Here is an 18,435-nt window from a genome sequence, read left to right as displayed (position 1 = left end):
TCCCCTCTTTTTCAGAAGCAGCAATACGCATCCTCACCTTTAGGTAAGCTTTTCTTCCTCATCCTGTAACAATCCACACAAACACCAAAGCCGCATTTCGAGCAGACCCAGTGAAGGTTGAAGATGGTGGTGTCACACACGTCACACATTTCTCGAACCCCACGAACCGCACGCTTCCAGGCTACCTGTCCTGTAGTAATTCATGGGTTAGTCCGAGTGTTACTTTATACAAAACAAAATATTTGCATGTTAAATATAGCTACACCACTTCAAGCGATGTAAGACTCAGACTTGGTTTTGTAGTGGAACTCCAAAACAAAGCCTTTGCCATTACAGATTCAGAAAAGCAGGTCCAGGATAGAGTCTAAGGAATCAAAAAAAACCACTTTGCTTTCTCTGTACTCCTGACACATGTCTGCCCAAGTTACCACGCACACTGGTGACAAGCTCCTAAGTACAAATTCCACAGCTAGCCTAGAAAAAAGTTAAATCATATCACAACCAGCTTGTCCTTATTGTCTAGTCGACAGCACAGTGACAAGGATCTCTCTTCTGTTCAGCAGCTTTTCTACATGTTTATAGGTTTGCATCAGACCTTCTCAAACTGGTGAGTGGTGAAGAACCGCCCACTGCTGCTCAGGTTTCTTACACCCCCACTATACTCCATCTTTCCTGACCCCAAGTCACTTCTTCAGTTCTCTCCAAACATCCCAAACGGGGACAGTACCTTCGAAAACCTACAAGCCCTTCCAGAGCTCGCATTATGTACTGATGAGCTTCGCCTGCTTTTTGTTTCATTATGTCGCCAGCTGGAAAACCAGACTAGACCAAAAGCACACATCTGCCTCCTCCTACCTCCTTCCACACTTGGAACTTCTCTGAAACTTTTCTGCCCACAGTGTTTCTTAATTTTAAAAGCAAGTTATGAGAGGCCACGTCCTAACGTATGCTAAAAAAACCACACCAGGGTCCAAGACATCTGTTGCTTTTTCTGTATAATGCCCATTAACTATGTATGGAGCAGAACTAGATTAGCTTGGCACAATTTGTTCTGAAGTAGGAGGTAAAAATTGTTTGGCTACTTGCTTCAAAATTCTTCTAAAAGACAGAGGTCTGAATATCAACAGTTCCATTTTTCCCTGCCTTTTAAAAACATGCACTCTATTTACCATTTTCTAGGCAAATCCTACAATTTCCTCAGAACGGCACGACGGTTTTTGTTATCTTTTGCAGGTCATTCCATATTTCAGTTTTCTGGCTTTTGTTCTTTTCCACTCCTCCTATTCTTTTGTTTCCTCCCTGCAGTTTGATCTCATCTCCTCTTGGCACTGGTGGCCAAGGAGCAATGTGACCTAACAAGCTGTTCTTTCGACACTGGTCAATCTTTTACTACCCAGGGATAATTTCACTTGTGCTTTTCTACTAATCCTCTGAGGAACTCTCTTTAAAGGAAGCTCTCCCAAGTAATTTTATCCCTACACTTGTTTGTCTTATGGCTTTACCTCCCAGTCTGGTAACTCACTGGTAAAAGAAAGCAGGGCTGACCTCAAGACATACTATAGAGTGCAAAAATATTCAAACATAAATTATCCCCCTAAAAAGCAGTATTTGAACACAATATTTTGACATTTTGGAAAAGGCGAGTTTTTCAAAGACAGAATTTTTATGAAAAGGTATCATTTCAGCCGAACTCTGCCAAGAACAGTTTACCAAAACTTCAAATCACAGTGACAGAAAAATCCACCTTTTTTCTGTGTCAACTGCATGTTTTTTCAGTTCAAAAGAATGAATCTCTAGGCTGTAAATTATTTCTTTCCCATTCAGGGCATTAAAAAACATCCTCCATTTTAATGAAATGGAGTTCCTTTGTTCTCACCAGCCAGAGCAATAAACAATCGAAGAGGAATTCATGACATTTCACTCTTTTCAACCCAAATCCAGAACTCACATCCATACTTTTTTTTAAACAGAGGATGTTTCTGGTAGGTGTGCTAACAGATGCATCCTCTGCTATTAAGAAATATCACACGTCCCCTTTGTTTCATGAATTCCACCCAAAATCTCATGCTTCTGGAAGGGTTTCAATATTTCAGTCTGTACCTGTCACTCAGGCTATTGATACTCTGGCTCTGCAAGCCTGAATACGTTCCAGTTCAAGCAAAGAGCAGATTTTGCAGATTCCAAGTACTCCAGGGTAAGACCCCAGAGAATGCATTTCTGAAACATCTCAAATCCCCTTCTGAAGGGCATTCAAGCTTGTTCAGGTTTTTTGGTTTTATTCAAAACCTTGGACTGGTAAACTGATACAATCTTTATACAATGTCAACACCACTCAAATGCAGAAGACATTGCGCAGACAGTCTTCTAACCTGAACTGCCTGTACTGCACTTATAATCTAAAAAACAAATACCATTTTAAGAGTCATTCTGCTCTGAGAAGTGGTTATGCAAGATCAGAACCCTCCCCATCTGTCTCCTCACATTTGCTACAAAAAAGTTCTGATGTGGCCAGAAAGCCCAGGGGCAAAGATGCAAGGTTTTCCCCGTGCACAGGGATGATGCTCTGCGGCCAGTTTCCCCACCGACAGCATCTCTCTGCTCTATCCCCAATCCCTTGAAAGAGTCCTACTGGAAGCTTTCAGCTGGAGGAAAAAGATTTCTTTACTGACTTTACAAGCAGCATTAGGTCTGTTATGCAAGAACAACAAAACAGGACCAAAGCAATCTAACAGAACCTGTGCAGTCAAAATGAAAGCTTTATTTACATGCTAAGAATAGATTGCTGTCAGCTGCTTGCTATTTTTTTTTTTTTACACTTTGTTTCATAACAGAATTACACTCTGCAACAGGAAAAGTAATTTGATAAATTGAGAAAGTTCTTCTGACACAAAGAAAGGTAGAATTACTTTTCCCTTTCTTTGCGAGCAAAGAGTTGTTGACACTAGTTCACCCTGGGTCTTAAGCACTGCCTCTCCCTGAGAAGAGAGGGAAGCACTGAAGCCTTAAGTGTCACATTAAACTATTAAAACATAGATTATTTTAATACAAATTGATCTTACTGTGTGGTTCAATTGTAGACATAACCTCCTTTTCAGATATCACTAGCTGACAGAAGTGGTCTCCGATGTTGGCCAGGATGTACTTCGCTGTGTCAAGATCTAAACCCACGACATTTTTCGATAAAGGAAGCCACAAGCTAATAGCCTCCGGGTCGTATTTATTTGGAGTTAAGAAGCCTTCCTCACGCAGTATCCCGTGCTTATTGAACTGCAACCTGTGGAAAGAGAGGGAAAAGGAGTAAACCCCATAATCTCAAATGTTTTATTATTTTACATTCATTCCAATGAGGCAATGCTTGAATTGTAAACATGTATGTTGTATGTCAACAAGTTTAACTCTTGTTGGTTACAATAGACAGGATTAAACATATTGGTCAGTAATGTCAGGCATGCTTAATGTTAAAATAAATAAAAAACCAACCCAACAAAACATCCAAAACATCAGGTTTTTGTAGTGAGGTAGGTTTCCTAACTAAAGGAGTTTGTTGTTTTTTTTTTTAAGCACACAAAATTAAATCAGGTTAACATAATTCTTAAAATGCACTGGCATTAAGGATCACATCTAGACAAGGTAACAGTAAAAACTTAATCTAGAACGACAGACAACTCACAATAGAAGGTAGAACACCCTAAACATAGGATATATTTCAGCAACAATTAATTTGAAAGTAGCTGCCTCCCTCAAAAAAAAAAAAATTTGATAAAGATTTGTGTATGGTACTTTCCTGAGTGATTCCAAGCAGCTGGAAAGAATGAGATCTGTAGTGTTAGTAATTTATTAAATAAATAAAAAACCCCAACACAAATCAAGTTCAGCTCACGTTTTCAGGAACCTTTTTAACAAAGGCCATAGAGGGAAGCTGACTTCTGATGACAAGACATGCTCAGTGCAATGCTAAATGTGTCAAAAAACCATGTGTTGGCAACTGATATCAGCAGACAAATGCCATCTTCAGACTCTGCAGATTTCCCATTCAGTAAAACAGGATGGTTCAACCAGCTTCAAGTTCTAAACTTAAGGATTCAACTGCTTTGAACTGAACTGCAAGTCTGGATTGTTACCCGAGAAGATGAATTAGCATAGTCTGTCTCATAGGCTTTTGAATGTTTCAATTATGTCAGATTATTCCAAGATCTACTATAGCAAAATCTATAATCTGAGGTTAAATAACAGATTAGTAACACATACTCTTGGTTTTTTTAAACCTTTAGCTACAAAACATGCAAGGTGGATAGTGTTGCAGTGTGAAACCTCAAGAAGCAAACAAGAGTGGAAGAGTTTGGGGTTTTTTTCTGTGATCATTTTAACATTTGATTCTAATGCAATATGATTTCTGCTTTCATTCTCTCTTCAAAAGTCTTCAGGCCTATAGCTTGTTTTTATTCTATCTAGAGACTCAAACGAAAGTCATTCCTATGAAAAATCAAAAGGAAAACTGAGAATAAATAAGCTTCCTAACTCCCTTGTGATAACTAATATTTTTGCTTTTCCTCTCTACTATCATAACTGTTACCTTCTTCCCACAAAACACAGTCCATGCCTCGAAGTTTAAATGGGAGGAGCAGGAAACAAGAAGTTTGCAAGAACATCTGGACATAAGATCAAATAGTTCATGGAAAACATTTACACAACTTGGAAACAAAGGAATGGACATGCTAAAAACCAGCCAGGCACTACAGTTTGACAACATCCACCCTGGGCTTAGAGACGGGCTTCAACTAAGTTTAACACTCGTTCTGAAAGGGTTCCTCACGGCCTCTTAAGAACTAAAGAGATAAAACATCAGAAGGCTTTGTTCATTCCAGAATCAGGCGCTGGGGAGGGGTGCAGGTGGCGGTAAAGGACCTGAAGCTGCAGCTTAGGTTTAGAAAAGCAACCACAGCTCCGCAGTCACTGGGTTTTCCTTAAAGTCTCCTCACCGACTCTCCCAAAATGCAGAGAGCACACCAATTCAGTGTCGCTGTGGCAGAGCTTAAAGAACAAAGGAACAAAGAATCGAGGAACGCAACATATTTTGCCCATTGCTATTCCACAAATCCAGTAGAAAGCTCTCGGTCACTTACGGCACTGCTAAACGTTGGGAAGCATGCACAGAGCCTACTCTCACTAGTAACTCCAACAACACTGAGCTGTAGTGCTCAAACTAAACTCACGTTATCCCAGTGGCACCCAGCCCAGCATAGCAAAAAAAAAAAAAAAGAAGCTCAAAGTCCCGCCAAAGAGCATTTCTACTCAAATTAAGCAGTCATAAAATTTCTAAGGGCTAAAAAACCACAGGCTACTGCTCATTATTTAGGTATATTAGCCTTCTGGCTTAACAGCTACACACCAACATCTAGTAGCTTTAAACTAGAGAGCTAGAGGACTTTTTTGGCTACACAACTGCTTTTTTTATCTGTCCTGCAAGATGAAGTCCATTTTCTAGCTAACAGTAAGCACTCAGTAGCCCCCTGTCAGAAAAGCAAAAAAGGTCAGATGTCCAACTCTGACACAGGGCACTTTACTCACATTTAGAGAATACCAAGGTGTACATACGGACAGTCAAAGGTGTTCTTACCTTCTGAAGTGAAAGAATCGACAAAAGACAGTGGAGTCTCTTTGCTCTTTGTTCTTCCGATAACTGTCCAAGCGGCATTCCCTGCATTTATGCAAGTGAGGTGCGATATTATTGCAGGAGCCATCCTGTACAAACGCTTCTCCACTTTGCTGCAGCTTCTTCACTTTAGCAGCATCTGCTAAAATTGACTTGCGAACAATTACTGCAGGGAAGAGTAGCGCAGGTTAGAGAAGCTTCAGTTTCTCACATAAAGAGGCAAGTAAATACGTTTTAGTGAAAGATCCACATCAACTGCAAGGTTCACATTACATTGAAATGAAGTTAAGCTAAAATATATGCAGTTGGCAGAAACCTCTTTGCAGGTCAGTAGAAACTTTCTCAAGCTAGAATTCCACCGGAGTCACAGTCTGTGGACTCAAGTTTAACAGCTCCTTTCGCTCCTCCACAGAGAATACTTGAAAAGAGCTTTTAATGAAAGCTTTTCAGCCATCAGGGCTGGAGTACCAGAGCATCAAGTAGCCTGGGGCATGAAGCAGCCACATTTCACAAGTAATGGGGACAGAAGTCCAACCCGGCCATCTCAGTCTTATTTTCACCTTCATGATGCGATGGCTTTCAGCATCCTACTGTGACAGGAGCCAACCATCTCTTCCGCCCACGCTGCGGGTGAGGCCTAGCAGGGCACAACTGCTTGGCCGGCTGCGCATCCACATTAATTATGGAATAGCACGGGGTAACCCAAGACCAAGCAACACGAGATTGCAAAGAAAGAAGAGGTGGGTGTGTGTGGAGATTCCCAGAAGCTTGAGTGATGTGCTATACATCCGTATATATATTGGTGCACAGCACAAAATGTAACGCAGAGTCCAGCTCCTTAAAACAACCACAGCCTTTCCCATTTGGGCCCATGGGAAAGGGGATTGCTCACGTGGAACTGGGCCACAGAAAACACAGAAACAAGGTGGGCTGCTTTGGGGTTAGGTGGGGTTTGATTGCTGGCGTGGCGGGGTTTTTTTTTGGTTGGTTGAGGTTTTTGTTTGCTTTGTTTTCAGAAATGTTTTGAAATGAAAGCCCCTCTTGAACAAAGCTTTGTTGATAACTTACATCCCTCACCACAGTTACAAAATTTAGGAGCCTTGCTAAAGAAGAAAAAAAACCAAACAAACCACAAAACAGTCTCATTATGCATTTGCATGCCAAACAAAACCTTGGGCTTGTAACCTATTTTGGCATTCTGTTCTCGCATACATTTCGTAACTTATGTCTAGAAATTAATGATTAGTCCCCCTCCTCTATCAGGAAATAATGTTTTTCTCAAGTTTTTTGCGATCCCCTTGTAAAAGGCCCCACAAACAACTCAAATTCCAGATTCACTCACAGTGTGATGTACGCAAGATTAGTAATTTAAGAAGGACCTACTTGTATGTAGTTGCACAGAAATTACAAGGACTTTCAAATGACAGCAAGTTTTAAAAATACTTACTATTATCTTGCACCTTGGTACTTCCAGTCCAAAAGCTTTCACTTTCATTTCTTCTAATGAAAAATTCCACGTCTGCAAGTTCATCGATCTTGTTTCCCTTGTGGCTGTTCTGGCCGTTGCAATTGCTTTGCGATTTAACTCCAGACTCAGTAAAAGGGAGAAGATGAGCATCTGAGGTTGAGGGTCTACACTCCAAAGTCCGCTGCAGTTCAAAAGTGCTGCTGACTCTGGGTACTGCTACGGAAGAGTTAAGATGTTGCAACTGTTTTGCAGAAACGCATTCTTTTGGAAAGTTTGTTGGGGGCTTCATAAAAGGTTCATTTGTATTTTTCAGGTTGGTGCCTTTTTCATTCGCTGAACCAGTCAAAGATGAAGGTCTCAAGTTTGTCAAAGAGGTATATTTACCATTTTGATCACTAAGATTTTGTGTTTTTTCTGTAGATATAAACCCCACTTTAGGAAAGGCTGTCAGATCTTCCTTCAGTGGCTTAATTCCAGTACTGAGACAAGAAGGATGAGTTTCTGGTAAGCTTCGTCTACATGTGCTGCAACACACAACAATCAGGCAAAGAAAAAGGTGTCAGTCAAAACAGGGCATCAGCTGCTAAAGTTACTCCTATTTAAAGCTTGAAAGAGGAAATTTAATTCTGTACTTTGAATTCTGATGTTCCAAGATTTTAAATTTTGTGTGAGGTTAAATAGGTTTGAAGTTCTGAGTTTGGATATTTTTGAGGGTTTTTTTGATTTTGATTGTTTTTAAGAGTTAAACAGAATGATAATGCTGTAGGCACACACAAATTTAGGTACTGCAGCTACTTCACTACCGTCTCTCTCAATTAAACAGTTACTTTTTCATTTTCTCCATACAATGGCTGTGCAAAAAAAATGTCTTTCACTTGTATGTCTGTGTGAGGAGATTCTAATACTCAAGAAACTTCTGGCTAGCACTACTAAGTCTATACTGGAGACAGTAAAGCCACTCACACAAAAAGCTCAAATGAAAACCCAAAAACATATCTTCTGCATTTATCTTCTGAGAAATAAACACAAAACTAAGTGAGGGGGAAAAGTCCCAAACCTATATCACCTCCAAAGCTAATGCATAAACTTTGAATTTTGCTGTCACAGTATTCTACCATTCTGTTCATTTTTGTGACAGAATTGGGGGGTCACAGAGAAGATTAAAGCCACTGGGCTTCAACAGAGATATAACTGAAGCCCTTTGCTTGGATCTGCACGAAGCTACTGTGCAGGACACCTGCCTGAATGAGTTCTGATTTTCTTAGGGCAGGAGAGGAAGGCATTTGCCAAAAAGGAGGCACCACATCTATGTATAACCCATCAGTTTACAAATGGGTCCAATGAAGCAGTAGCACATTGGGACATTGAAGGGCAATACTTCAAAGATAAAAAATAAAAATATGGTGCAAGCAAGTAAATTATGTATCTAGAGCAATTAAGTCTAACACTTTTCTATGCTGATATTAGAGAAGACTAGTCACTACAATCCTTTAAAATTACCTCTGAGTTTGTTTTGCTAAGAATTGGAAGTTATTTTCAGAAGAAATAAAGCCTGCATAAGCATAAATGGATTTCCTTACCCCTGAGGAGTTTCTGCACCAAGATTGGGTGGCGAGTTCGCTGGCAGGGGCAGGCCTTGATGCCTTTGGTCTTTGTTAGCAGGAGTACATCCCAGCAACGCTTCACCCAACACAGTTGGTACCGACTGCACATGTCCCTGGCTGGGAGAAACCTGTAAGGGAGATTTTAAGTCAGGAAAATTCAGGTTAATGGGAATACTGGGTTCATCTTGAAAAGAAAAAAAACACATTAATACCCTTCCCACTGTATTTAACAAAGCTCCTCGAAGATCATTCGTCAGTCTACACGATGGCAAGACTTCATCATGTCCTTTCAAACCTTATAGGTTCCATGAAACACTGCTCAGGTTAATTTCCCTCTAATTAACAAGAAACTTATTTTGGGGGAAAGGTTTACTAAGAAAGTGGAAAGAAAGACAGGAAGCTCTGCTCTTCATAACTGCCAGTGCAGTGATCTTCCTAAAACCACAGCAGTAATCAGAAGCCAGAAATAACTTTCAGAGCTCATCTGAAAACCTTGGAGAAAATTAAAACTGGGAAGTTAGTTTGACAACATTACCAAAAATCTAGATGTTGAACTTCCCCTCAGTGAGAAAACTTTTGTACCAGGATTTTAGAAAAGTGAAAAGCAAATGCCGATTGAAACACCAGCCTTACTAACAATTCTTTTAGGAATACAAGAGGCTGACCAAATTAGCAAGTGTCTTTAAAAAAAGAAAAAAAAGTACTTTTCTGTGGGGCTCCTTCCTCAGCTCTAACATACATATTCTACTCCCACATGCTCGACTTACTGCTGGAAGTTACACGACGGACTCATTAATATCAACTCCAAAATATTTTGTTTCTGCTTTGATATAACACAGCTGTCAGGGGCTGAGACAAGCTCTCAAAAAAAACACTTGCACTAATTAACTCCATATTAGAAATCAGAGTGCTATCACGCACTAAGTAAAAAATACAGCTTCAGCTTATCACCTCCATATATTCACATCCACCAAAATCAGAGAAACAGAGCTCCTCTTCTCCTTATTAGAAAGTACAGTTGTCATCCTGAGACAATACTTCCCAAAGTGTAGAAAACTGATAAAGGTTCCACTCCTTTGCAGCAACACATACAAGAAATCAGAAGTAACCAACCAGACTAACTTAAACTGGTGCAACAAGCTACAAATTCAGATCCCAACTCTCCATTTCACATTCCAAATCTCTCATGGAAGACCAGCTTTGTGCCTACCAAGCAGGCTGCTCAATGGCTGAACAGGCAGAAAGTTAAAAGACATACTGAGCACCCAAAGATGCGACAGGTACTCAAGCACAAGCTCCAGAAACAACATAAGCAGAGCATGATTGCAACACAGCAGCAACCTCATGCCTATTTGCTGCACACCCTTCCTCAGCAGTAAATACAAGACAGATCGGACTTTTCCTTGAGAAATCTTACCCCATACTTGCTACCTCATGCAGTACCTTTGTGAAGCCATTAAAGATTTCTAATAACCATATCCAGCCATCAGCCACATCTACACAGTTGACTCGACACAGAAGCCAAGAACACAAAGCCAAGAAAGCGAAACTGGACCCTCCCACACCACCAGCACTATGGAGCTTCCAGAAGGCTACTCCTGCCTAAAACACAATTTTTGGTCGTAATCTCTGGGGCAGAATTACAGGGCAAGTTTGAAGGACTTTTCTTCAGCCAAGTCATTATTGTTCATTTGCATTTCTGTACCTCGGTTACCTAGATTGTCTTCTGACCTTTGAGACAGTTTTCTTAGATCTCAGTGATAACTTGGCAAGTCACTCACAAATAAATTAAATGTAGACACAGAAGTACTAGAAATGTAGTCATATTCCTTTTTTGTACTGAAAAACCTTCTTCTAGACCGCTGCTTGTAGAGCTTGAAACCTCAAAGTACGCAAGTATAGCTGAATGTTTGGGATTTACAAAAGAAATAGTTAAAGAAAGAATGTGAAAAGTAAAGGTTATAAACTCCAGAACTGCTTTGTGTTTTCTCTCACTATAAAATACATGACCAGGCAGGCTAACTCCTAAGCAGCAGGAGCGAGTGAAAAGTACAGTTAGAAAACAATCACCTTAAAGACTCAGTAATTTTTTCGTCGATTATGACAAGGCAAGATGGTTTACCCATGCCCAGACAAGTTTCAACAAACTCACCACACCCTCCCAGAGATTATATTTATTATTCCACTTTCCCACCTAATCCTTATTTGACTGTTCTGAGAAATGACATAACCATTATATAACAGTCGTATATAATATAGTACAACACTACCTCAGAAGATTTTGTGTGTTTAGCATCAACACTTCCACTATTCTCAGACGACTTCCTCTTCACGCCTCCAATTCTTTTAGGTTTATCTGGAAGAGAAGGTGATTAAGATTAGTCCGTTTATCACAAAGATGCTACTTAGTGTTTGAAGGACAAACAATAACAACTCTTACCACATTTTCCATTGTTGTCATATATAATTTCAACATGAATTAACTCTGGATCAAGGGTTTTTAAAGCTGGGATCTTGGAAAAGAACAAAAACAGACAAGCAGAGGTGAAAATATTGTTTGAATGTATTTATCTTGGATATTGAGGTACAGGCTTCACTTAAGACACAACTAGATTCTTTGAATACCACATTGCATTTGACAACATATCGTTGTGACATCAAAACGCACGTATATGCTGGTGCTTCAGGGCACTATCTATACAGCATAGAAAAAGAAACCAGGACCATACACTTGCCTCTCTCTTTAAATAAAAAGTCCAGGTCTCCCCCATTTTGCATACAAGGCTACTTCCCATTTGACAGTTCTACCAGCAGCATACAGAAACATCTGGGGGTAACAGTTTATTCTGGGCTACACTGATCCGCATCACATTTAATACAGTTAGGACAGAATTAAAAATAGTGTTGGTGAGGACATAAATACAAGTTCTCATCCACTTCCCATCTCCATTTGTAACCCACCAGCAACCCGTTCTTACCTCCTGGCAGTTGACTTCTAGAGTTCTTGTAGCTGGATTACCATTGACAACAACTGCTGTGAACCACTGAGTAGATGGATCCAGGCTATAAATTCTAATTTTTGAACCAATGATATTTTTCCCACCTTAAAAATAGAAAAAAAAAATACAAGAAAAAGGAGTTTAATTAAAAAGGGAATACAAAGATCATCACAGTTACCAGTAAGAATGTGCCAACGGTACTGCATGGTTGATGGTCTTTTCCAACCTTAATGATTCTATGATTCCATTTTATGATTCTACATAAGATGCAAGTAAGCAAAATCAGCTGAGAACCTGGAGAAAGCTTCCACACAGCTGAGGGGATGAAAAAAGTCTGACAACATATGTTCCAGCCACCTCCTTCCTGGAACGGCTCAATGAAATTTTTTCTGAAGGTTAAGACATGCAGCAGAGGCCAGATTTCAGAGAGTAAGGCAGATCAGTGGACACAGAAACAAAGATTCAATAATAAGATATGAATTTTTCTTCTCTTTACAGTATTGGAAATGACAACTTCAAGTTGTAATATTTACCTTTCAACAAAAGACATTTCTTGCACATGCAAGCACATTACTACAAATATGTTGTATTAACCCAATAACTAAGAATTTGAAGGTGGCAAATCTAAAAATAACAATTTTAAGTTGACTAAAATGTAGTCTGATATAAAACTTCGTAGGAATCGAGCTACATCAGACAAACAACTTCAAATCACTCCAGTGAGAATTACTACAAATTTCATCTCTTTCACAAGTGCCAGGCCATCTATATGGGCCTAGATTGTAATTCCTTTGAAAGAGTAAATACATTTCAAACAAATCTCTATAATCCTTCGCATGTTTCATTTAGTGCTGCAAAAGAAAGGAGAATCAGTATTTAAAAAACACCTTTTATCCCTAGAACAGATTATTGTAATTTACACCATCACTGCAAAGATTTCCCTTTTAACTTGAGTATTTATTGCCAGAATTTTCCGCTAGAGGATGCTTCTACCTTGTACCAAGCGTGTTTCGTCCAGGTGTTTCTTAACCAAAGCCTGAATTTCTTCATTAACATTTTGATCATCCTTAAGATGAAGCCTGGAACTGTCCACATCCTGTTTAGGAATAAAAAAAAAATTATAGGAGTCAGTATTATGGATAATGGGTTTGGATTAACAAACCACCATAGTACTTTGAAACAAGACAGCAGCAGTTCATACAAGTCCAAGTTCCTTCAGCTCCTAGGATATTGTATTTATCAAGGCAAACCATTTCCTCACCACTAATCTGGATCGATCATCTGTGAGACAGGCTGAAGTGAGCTCTCTAGGCCCACTTTCATATCGTTCTGAAAACAATCTGGTTTTGCCTTACTACATTGCTAGTGAGCCCTAGGTTTAATTGAACCATTCATTTTTCAACTGAGGATTTTACGTTCTCAGAAGCAGCAAAATGTGTAAGTAGCGCTGAGCAGATGTAAATGCAAATATTTTAAGGTTTATGTTTCTACTTATCATAACACCAGGATCCACCCCATCTCAAGAGACCATTATAAAATATTCACCAAAAAAACCCAGTCAGCTACATCCAAATAATTCACAGTTATCCAGCATCATGTATTTATATTTTAGGCATTTTTTTTCAGTATTGTTATCTAAAACAAGTTGCTTGACAACATTTAGAATTGATTCTGAATGGGGAACTTTAGTGCAAGTTTTTACCAATGGCTCAGAGTGCTAATAAAAAGGGGTTTTCTTTGGTTTGTTGGTTTTGTTTGATTGGTTATTGGGGTTTTTTTTGTTTGTCCAAAGCACTGCTCTGGTATGTGTATGAAGCAGAAGGCTGCAGTAGTCAAGAAACTGTTATTCAAGATGCCCTAAAAACAATTGTCTTCCCTGCAGTGCTGAGATACGGCTTCTACATAAAGAACTCTTCAGCCAACGCAGGCAAGACAACAATCTACAACTCAAATTTAGCTTTAAGTGATTCTTTTGGTAGTTGCTCAAGGAGTTGTCTATTTGCTGACTGTTAACAAGCCAAAGTAGAACACTAACAATGACACTACCAGCAGTCTCAATATGGGACAACAATAGTTTTATGCAGTGTTTTTAGGTCGTGAGAGTAATTTCCCTGAAAAAAGTTAAATTCTTTATCATTAGCAGACACTATTCTTGAAAATGCCTGACCAGCCTGCAGGACAATTGTTTCAACCCATCTCGACCTAATTTTCACTAATAAACTTTCCTCCTGTTGCTCAATAAAAGGGCTAGAATTCAGCCATATCATTTATATCCTACCCAATTCCTCATTTGTTCAGGATTAGAAATTATGTGTTTCTACTGAGCGGCAAGATTTATTCGAGACATTCTTGTGATTCCTTCCGTAGAAAGGATAGTCCTGTTAGCCAGAACAATGGGTAACTATTCCAGATTATCCCCACCATCAACATGATGCAATTGTCACCTGAGTTGAATAAATTCCAGCACACTCCCTTGCATCCAGCTCTTTAAGTGACCAAGTCTTGGATCAGCTTCAAGTTTTCAATCAATGGGCACATGACATTCACAACTGATACTTACAAGTTCTAGCAGTAAACAGTTATTCCAAGTTGTTACCCATCTAAAGGTTGCATTCAGAATATATTAACCTGGCATCTTCCATCTTTATAATGCCACAGAATTATTATTATTATTATTATTATTATCTTCCATCTTTATAATGCCACAGAAGGTTACCTGAATGGGTGTCAAAAGGTCTTTAGAAAGAAAAACACATTTCTCTTCACCGAGATAGCGTACCGAAACCATTGATCCCAAGCCAGCTTTGTCCACTAAGGATTTGTAAGTCTAGAAAAGTGATAAACATTTCTTAGAATCAGAGTGATATCTCATAATTCCTCATTTACATTAAAAAATATTTTAGTTTTGCATCTATTTCTCTGTTAGAGCACCATATCTACACGCAGTTCTACAAAGCAAGTTTCTAGTAAAATTTCTAATATATGTCTAGTGAAGGAGCTAACGACCTACACATGAAGTTAATTTCATTTATTAGAATAACTTAGGAAGTCAGTTCAGGTTGCTGTCACCAACAATCATTAATCACTTATTTCAGCATGAAGAATTTACTTTCTTAAAAGAGAATTTACTTTATTAAGAGTTCTAATTGTGGATATGTTAGTGAAAAACCCTCCTTCTGGTAGATTGAGGAAATAACTAGCAAACGAATGAATGGCTTAAATGAATGTCTGAAAGTTCTCAAAGCTTATGCAACACTGATAACATCCTGAAGTCTCGGTTTAGATGTGTATGACGTTGTTCTACCACTGCAGTACAATTATGAAGCTGTGTTCAGGTATACCAAAGGCTTTAAGAATAGACAAGGAAAGAAAAAAATTCCTTAAAAGCTCCTGAACTCTGCCCTAATATGCTGAAGATTAAATGATGCGTGGTCCTGCAGTAAGAGCTCTGAGCAGGGAGGCATCAGGAGTCTGGAACATCACAAGGGTCTAGAACTAACTCCTCCCTCTGTGAAAAAAACCCACATTCGTACCCAAGTTAGAAGAAAAAAGTGAAAACCATTCTGTTAGAATATGTGTTTGGGTTTCCAAAGGACTGATCAAGCAAATACTTTCTTCCACTTTGGTTTCCGTACTGAAGTGAAAACAACATTGGCAAAGGGGCAGCATCACCACGTGAGGAGCAGGAGTCCCTCCAGGAGCGACTGGGCCTTACAGGAATTTGGCAAAGCTATTTCATTTGTCAGAAACATACTCTCCTGTGTACTTGGATCAGTAAGTTGTGATTGAGATTTAAATAAATTAATCTACACGTCCCTCTTTTGATGCTTTCTTGTCTTGCGGGAAGGGGAGGAAAAAGTCTCTGCTGCCAAGGCAAGCTCCAGCATTGTGCTTAACTTTATCCCGTATCGTTCCTCTGTTAAATGAGCTTTTAAACAGGTAGCCTGCACGAACTGACACTTCAAACATGTCGTTAAGGAAGCTTCATACATAAAGTATCCAGTAAGAATTGTTCAGATACTTGGAACCGGACAACAGCTAAAGTTTAAATAAGCATGGTTTTCAGAACATCGTATCAGCAAAACCTCCCAGCAGAAATGCTGGTATGAATGCACAGGTCAAGAAATAAAATTAAAGATTCATCTTTCCACTTCCTCTCCCACCCTGTTTGGCCCTACTTCCAACAAATGTCTGCTTAGATTAGCTTTGCTTAAGAAAAACTGCAACTAAAATGTAACAATATGAATTACGCTGCATACTTCATACCTAGAGGAGAGCATTAAACACTGGCTATAACTTCAGTACAATTCACGTTCAGCAAGTTTACATATTCCTTTATTTCACAACTCCTTTTACGAGCAGCAATGTCCAAAGTAGTCAAGTAAAACTGTACTGGCTGAATACATCAAGAAACATTCTGTTTGCCTCTACTGGCTAATTTGCCTAGCCAGCCATGCATGGCAGTTACAGAAACCTTGGTTCTCCGGCTTGTACAGCACAGCTCACGTTTTTATACGCCCAAAATCCAGTTCTCATAAATCATCTGTGCTAGGCAGCCATCACATAAGAGTCTTTTTTTTTTAATTTTTGTCTCAGATGAAGAATCACTGAAGAATTAACAGTAATTGAGGCAGAGTAACACACGAGTTTAAGATAAAAATACAGGCTCTCCTTAGAAACCTATTTACCTCTTTTCTCTCTGTTCTTAACTGCAATTTCCTGAATGAAGAAATGCAAGACTAGAGAGAGAAGGAATTAACATTTTACAGAAGAGTGGTTTGGGAGGGAAGCAAAGCCATAAAAATACATTCCTGTATCTCCAGGCACAACATACCAACTCCAAATGCTTACAAGCTCTGCCTGGCTTGAGCTGTACAGAGGTTTAGTCTCCCTTCAGATCACACATAAGAGAACACAAGCAAAGCTACACTCAAGAAATCCACACTTTTACAGCACTGTCCTTATAAGATGGAACAGCAGAACCAAAGTGAGTTAGGCCAAGCCTATACTTACCATTGCAGGCCACTGGACAGGAGGCACAGAATTGCCTGAAGTTTTTCTTTCAGCCAGTACCAGCTTTTGCTCCACCAGAAACACTTTCATTTTATGGCTGTAGACTTCTATCCATCTTCTCTTTTCCCATGGCTCATCGTCAAACTCTACACAAATCTTCAGAAAGGAAGTAAAGTGGAGGAGTGACTAACCATAAATTCAGATATATACAATATAAGAAAAGGTAAACAAACATCTATTTCTTTCTATAAAGTACTTACAATGCAAACATGATTATTGCTTTTCTGTCATGCAATCAAGCAATCATGAAAGCATCCAGCCTGACCTAGTATATTACATGTTAACTGGTTTGTCATCATTACTGTCACATAAAACATTAATATTCCTATTTAACGCTATAAATTTCCCATATCAAGAGGTCCTCTGCTGGTCAAAGACACTTAAACATGTTAAATCTGTCACCAGTGTTTACAATTTTTAGACAACAAAAAGAAAACCTCAAAAATTTAAAGGATTGCATACAGTAGCAGCACATGCGTTTTCCACAAATTTTCTATTTTATTCTAGAGCACCTGAATAAACAAGCTGCTTTTTTATAAATATTTTAAGAATCCCAAAGAATAACTTCAGTTAATTTCTTGAAAGCACAAATGACAGTAAGTCAGTAAAGGTGAACAAATAATATAATGTGAAAAAGGTCATTTGCTGTCTGCTTGTAACTGGTATTTATCTTAACAAATCTCTGAAGCATCTACACAAACTTTTCACCAGAAGAACAGTTGTTGCTTCACAGAAAAAACATGTTGGCTTGACCAACTTTTGGGGGGGATGGCATTACCTTTCTTTTCATTGGCAACATGGGGAGAACAGCAAAGGATTGGGAAAGACCACAAATATGACTTTGCCTGAACACAGGAATTAGAATACCTTGCTAGAGAACACTACTCTTCTGAAAAATCACTCCCTCTTCCCATAAAATATAACAATTGAGTAGAAATATATTTAATTAATTTACACCAGTAGCAGAGAAACCTCAGTTGAGTGAATCGTAGAAACATTCCCTTGTGTTTAGCTTCCCTCTCAGGGGAAAGGCAAGTAAAAGCATGCACAAACCAGCATTACCACAGACAGAAGCAGTGAAACTAATGGATGCAGAAACAAATTTAGTCATTTTGAAGTTCACAGAAACAATGGAAGAGATAAGCAAATAAACACAAGTACCAGAACCAGAACGGCTTGTTTTGTCCATAGTATCAACACTGGACAAACAGGAAAACACAGTGGAGAAAATAGTTTCAAAAGTAGTTGGCAGCTATTCTGTAGCTTGCTCCTGACACTATACAAGAAGATTAAACATTTCTACTCATTCAGAGACTTCCCCCTCCACAATCCATTACTATTTGGGGTCTAACTATACATTACTCTCCCACAGAGCTGCCAGAGAGGACAGGAGATGACACGTGTTTTGGTACAAGAGCTCTCTACACCTCAGTTGCCCACTTTGTAACTTCTTTAAGACTTTTACTGGAGAATAAATTAAATCAATCGCTTCTAACCAGTTACAAGGCTCACAGTAAAGTCCCCAACAGCACCTTGTAAGCCCCAGAGAAGGTCCTTAAGAAGAGCTTTCTGCTCCTCACTGCAAGAAGAGCATGGGCACAGCCCCGCTAGCCAAAGATGGAGAAAGCTCCACCCCTG

At 39.1% G+C, this 18,435-nt stretch overlaps 1 protein-coding gene across 1 annotated transcript; it reads right to left on the bottom strand.

The window, feature by feature from the left end:
• Positions 1-11: 11 nt before the first annotated feature.
• Positions 12-16,893, bottom strand: LOC104278296 (lysine-specific demethylase 3A-like; the record flags this gene model as incomplete). The annotated part of the gene is made up of 11 exons (XM_009875224.1): positions 12-190; positions 3,060-3,274; positions 5,618-5,819; positions 7,101-7,645; positions 8,702-8,853; positions 10,993-11,081; positions 11,166-11,238; positions 11,704-11,828; positions 12,718-12,820; positions 14,441-14,551; positions 16,738-16,893. Coding segments are annotated over 11 exons (1,950 nt in total), but the record flags the coding sequence as incomplete, so codon positions are not given.
• Between the last annotated feature and the right edge of the window lie 1,542 nt (positions 16,894-18,435).

This window comes from Apaloderma vittatum, unplaced genomic scaffold, assembly GCF_000703405.1.
Source record: "Apaloderma vittatum isolate BGI_N311 unplaced genomic scaffold, ASM70340v1 scaffold22538, whole genome shotgun sequence".
NCBI lineage: Eukaryota > Metazoa > Chordata > Aves > Trogoniformes > Trogonidae > Apaloderma > Apaloderma vittatum.
The sequence above is the reverse complement of the archived record's forward strand: the minus strand, read 5'-3'. Positions and strand labels throughout refer to the sequence as shown.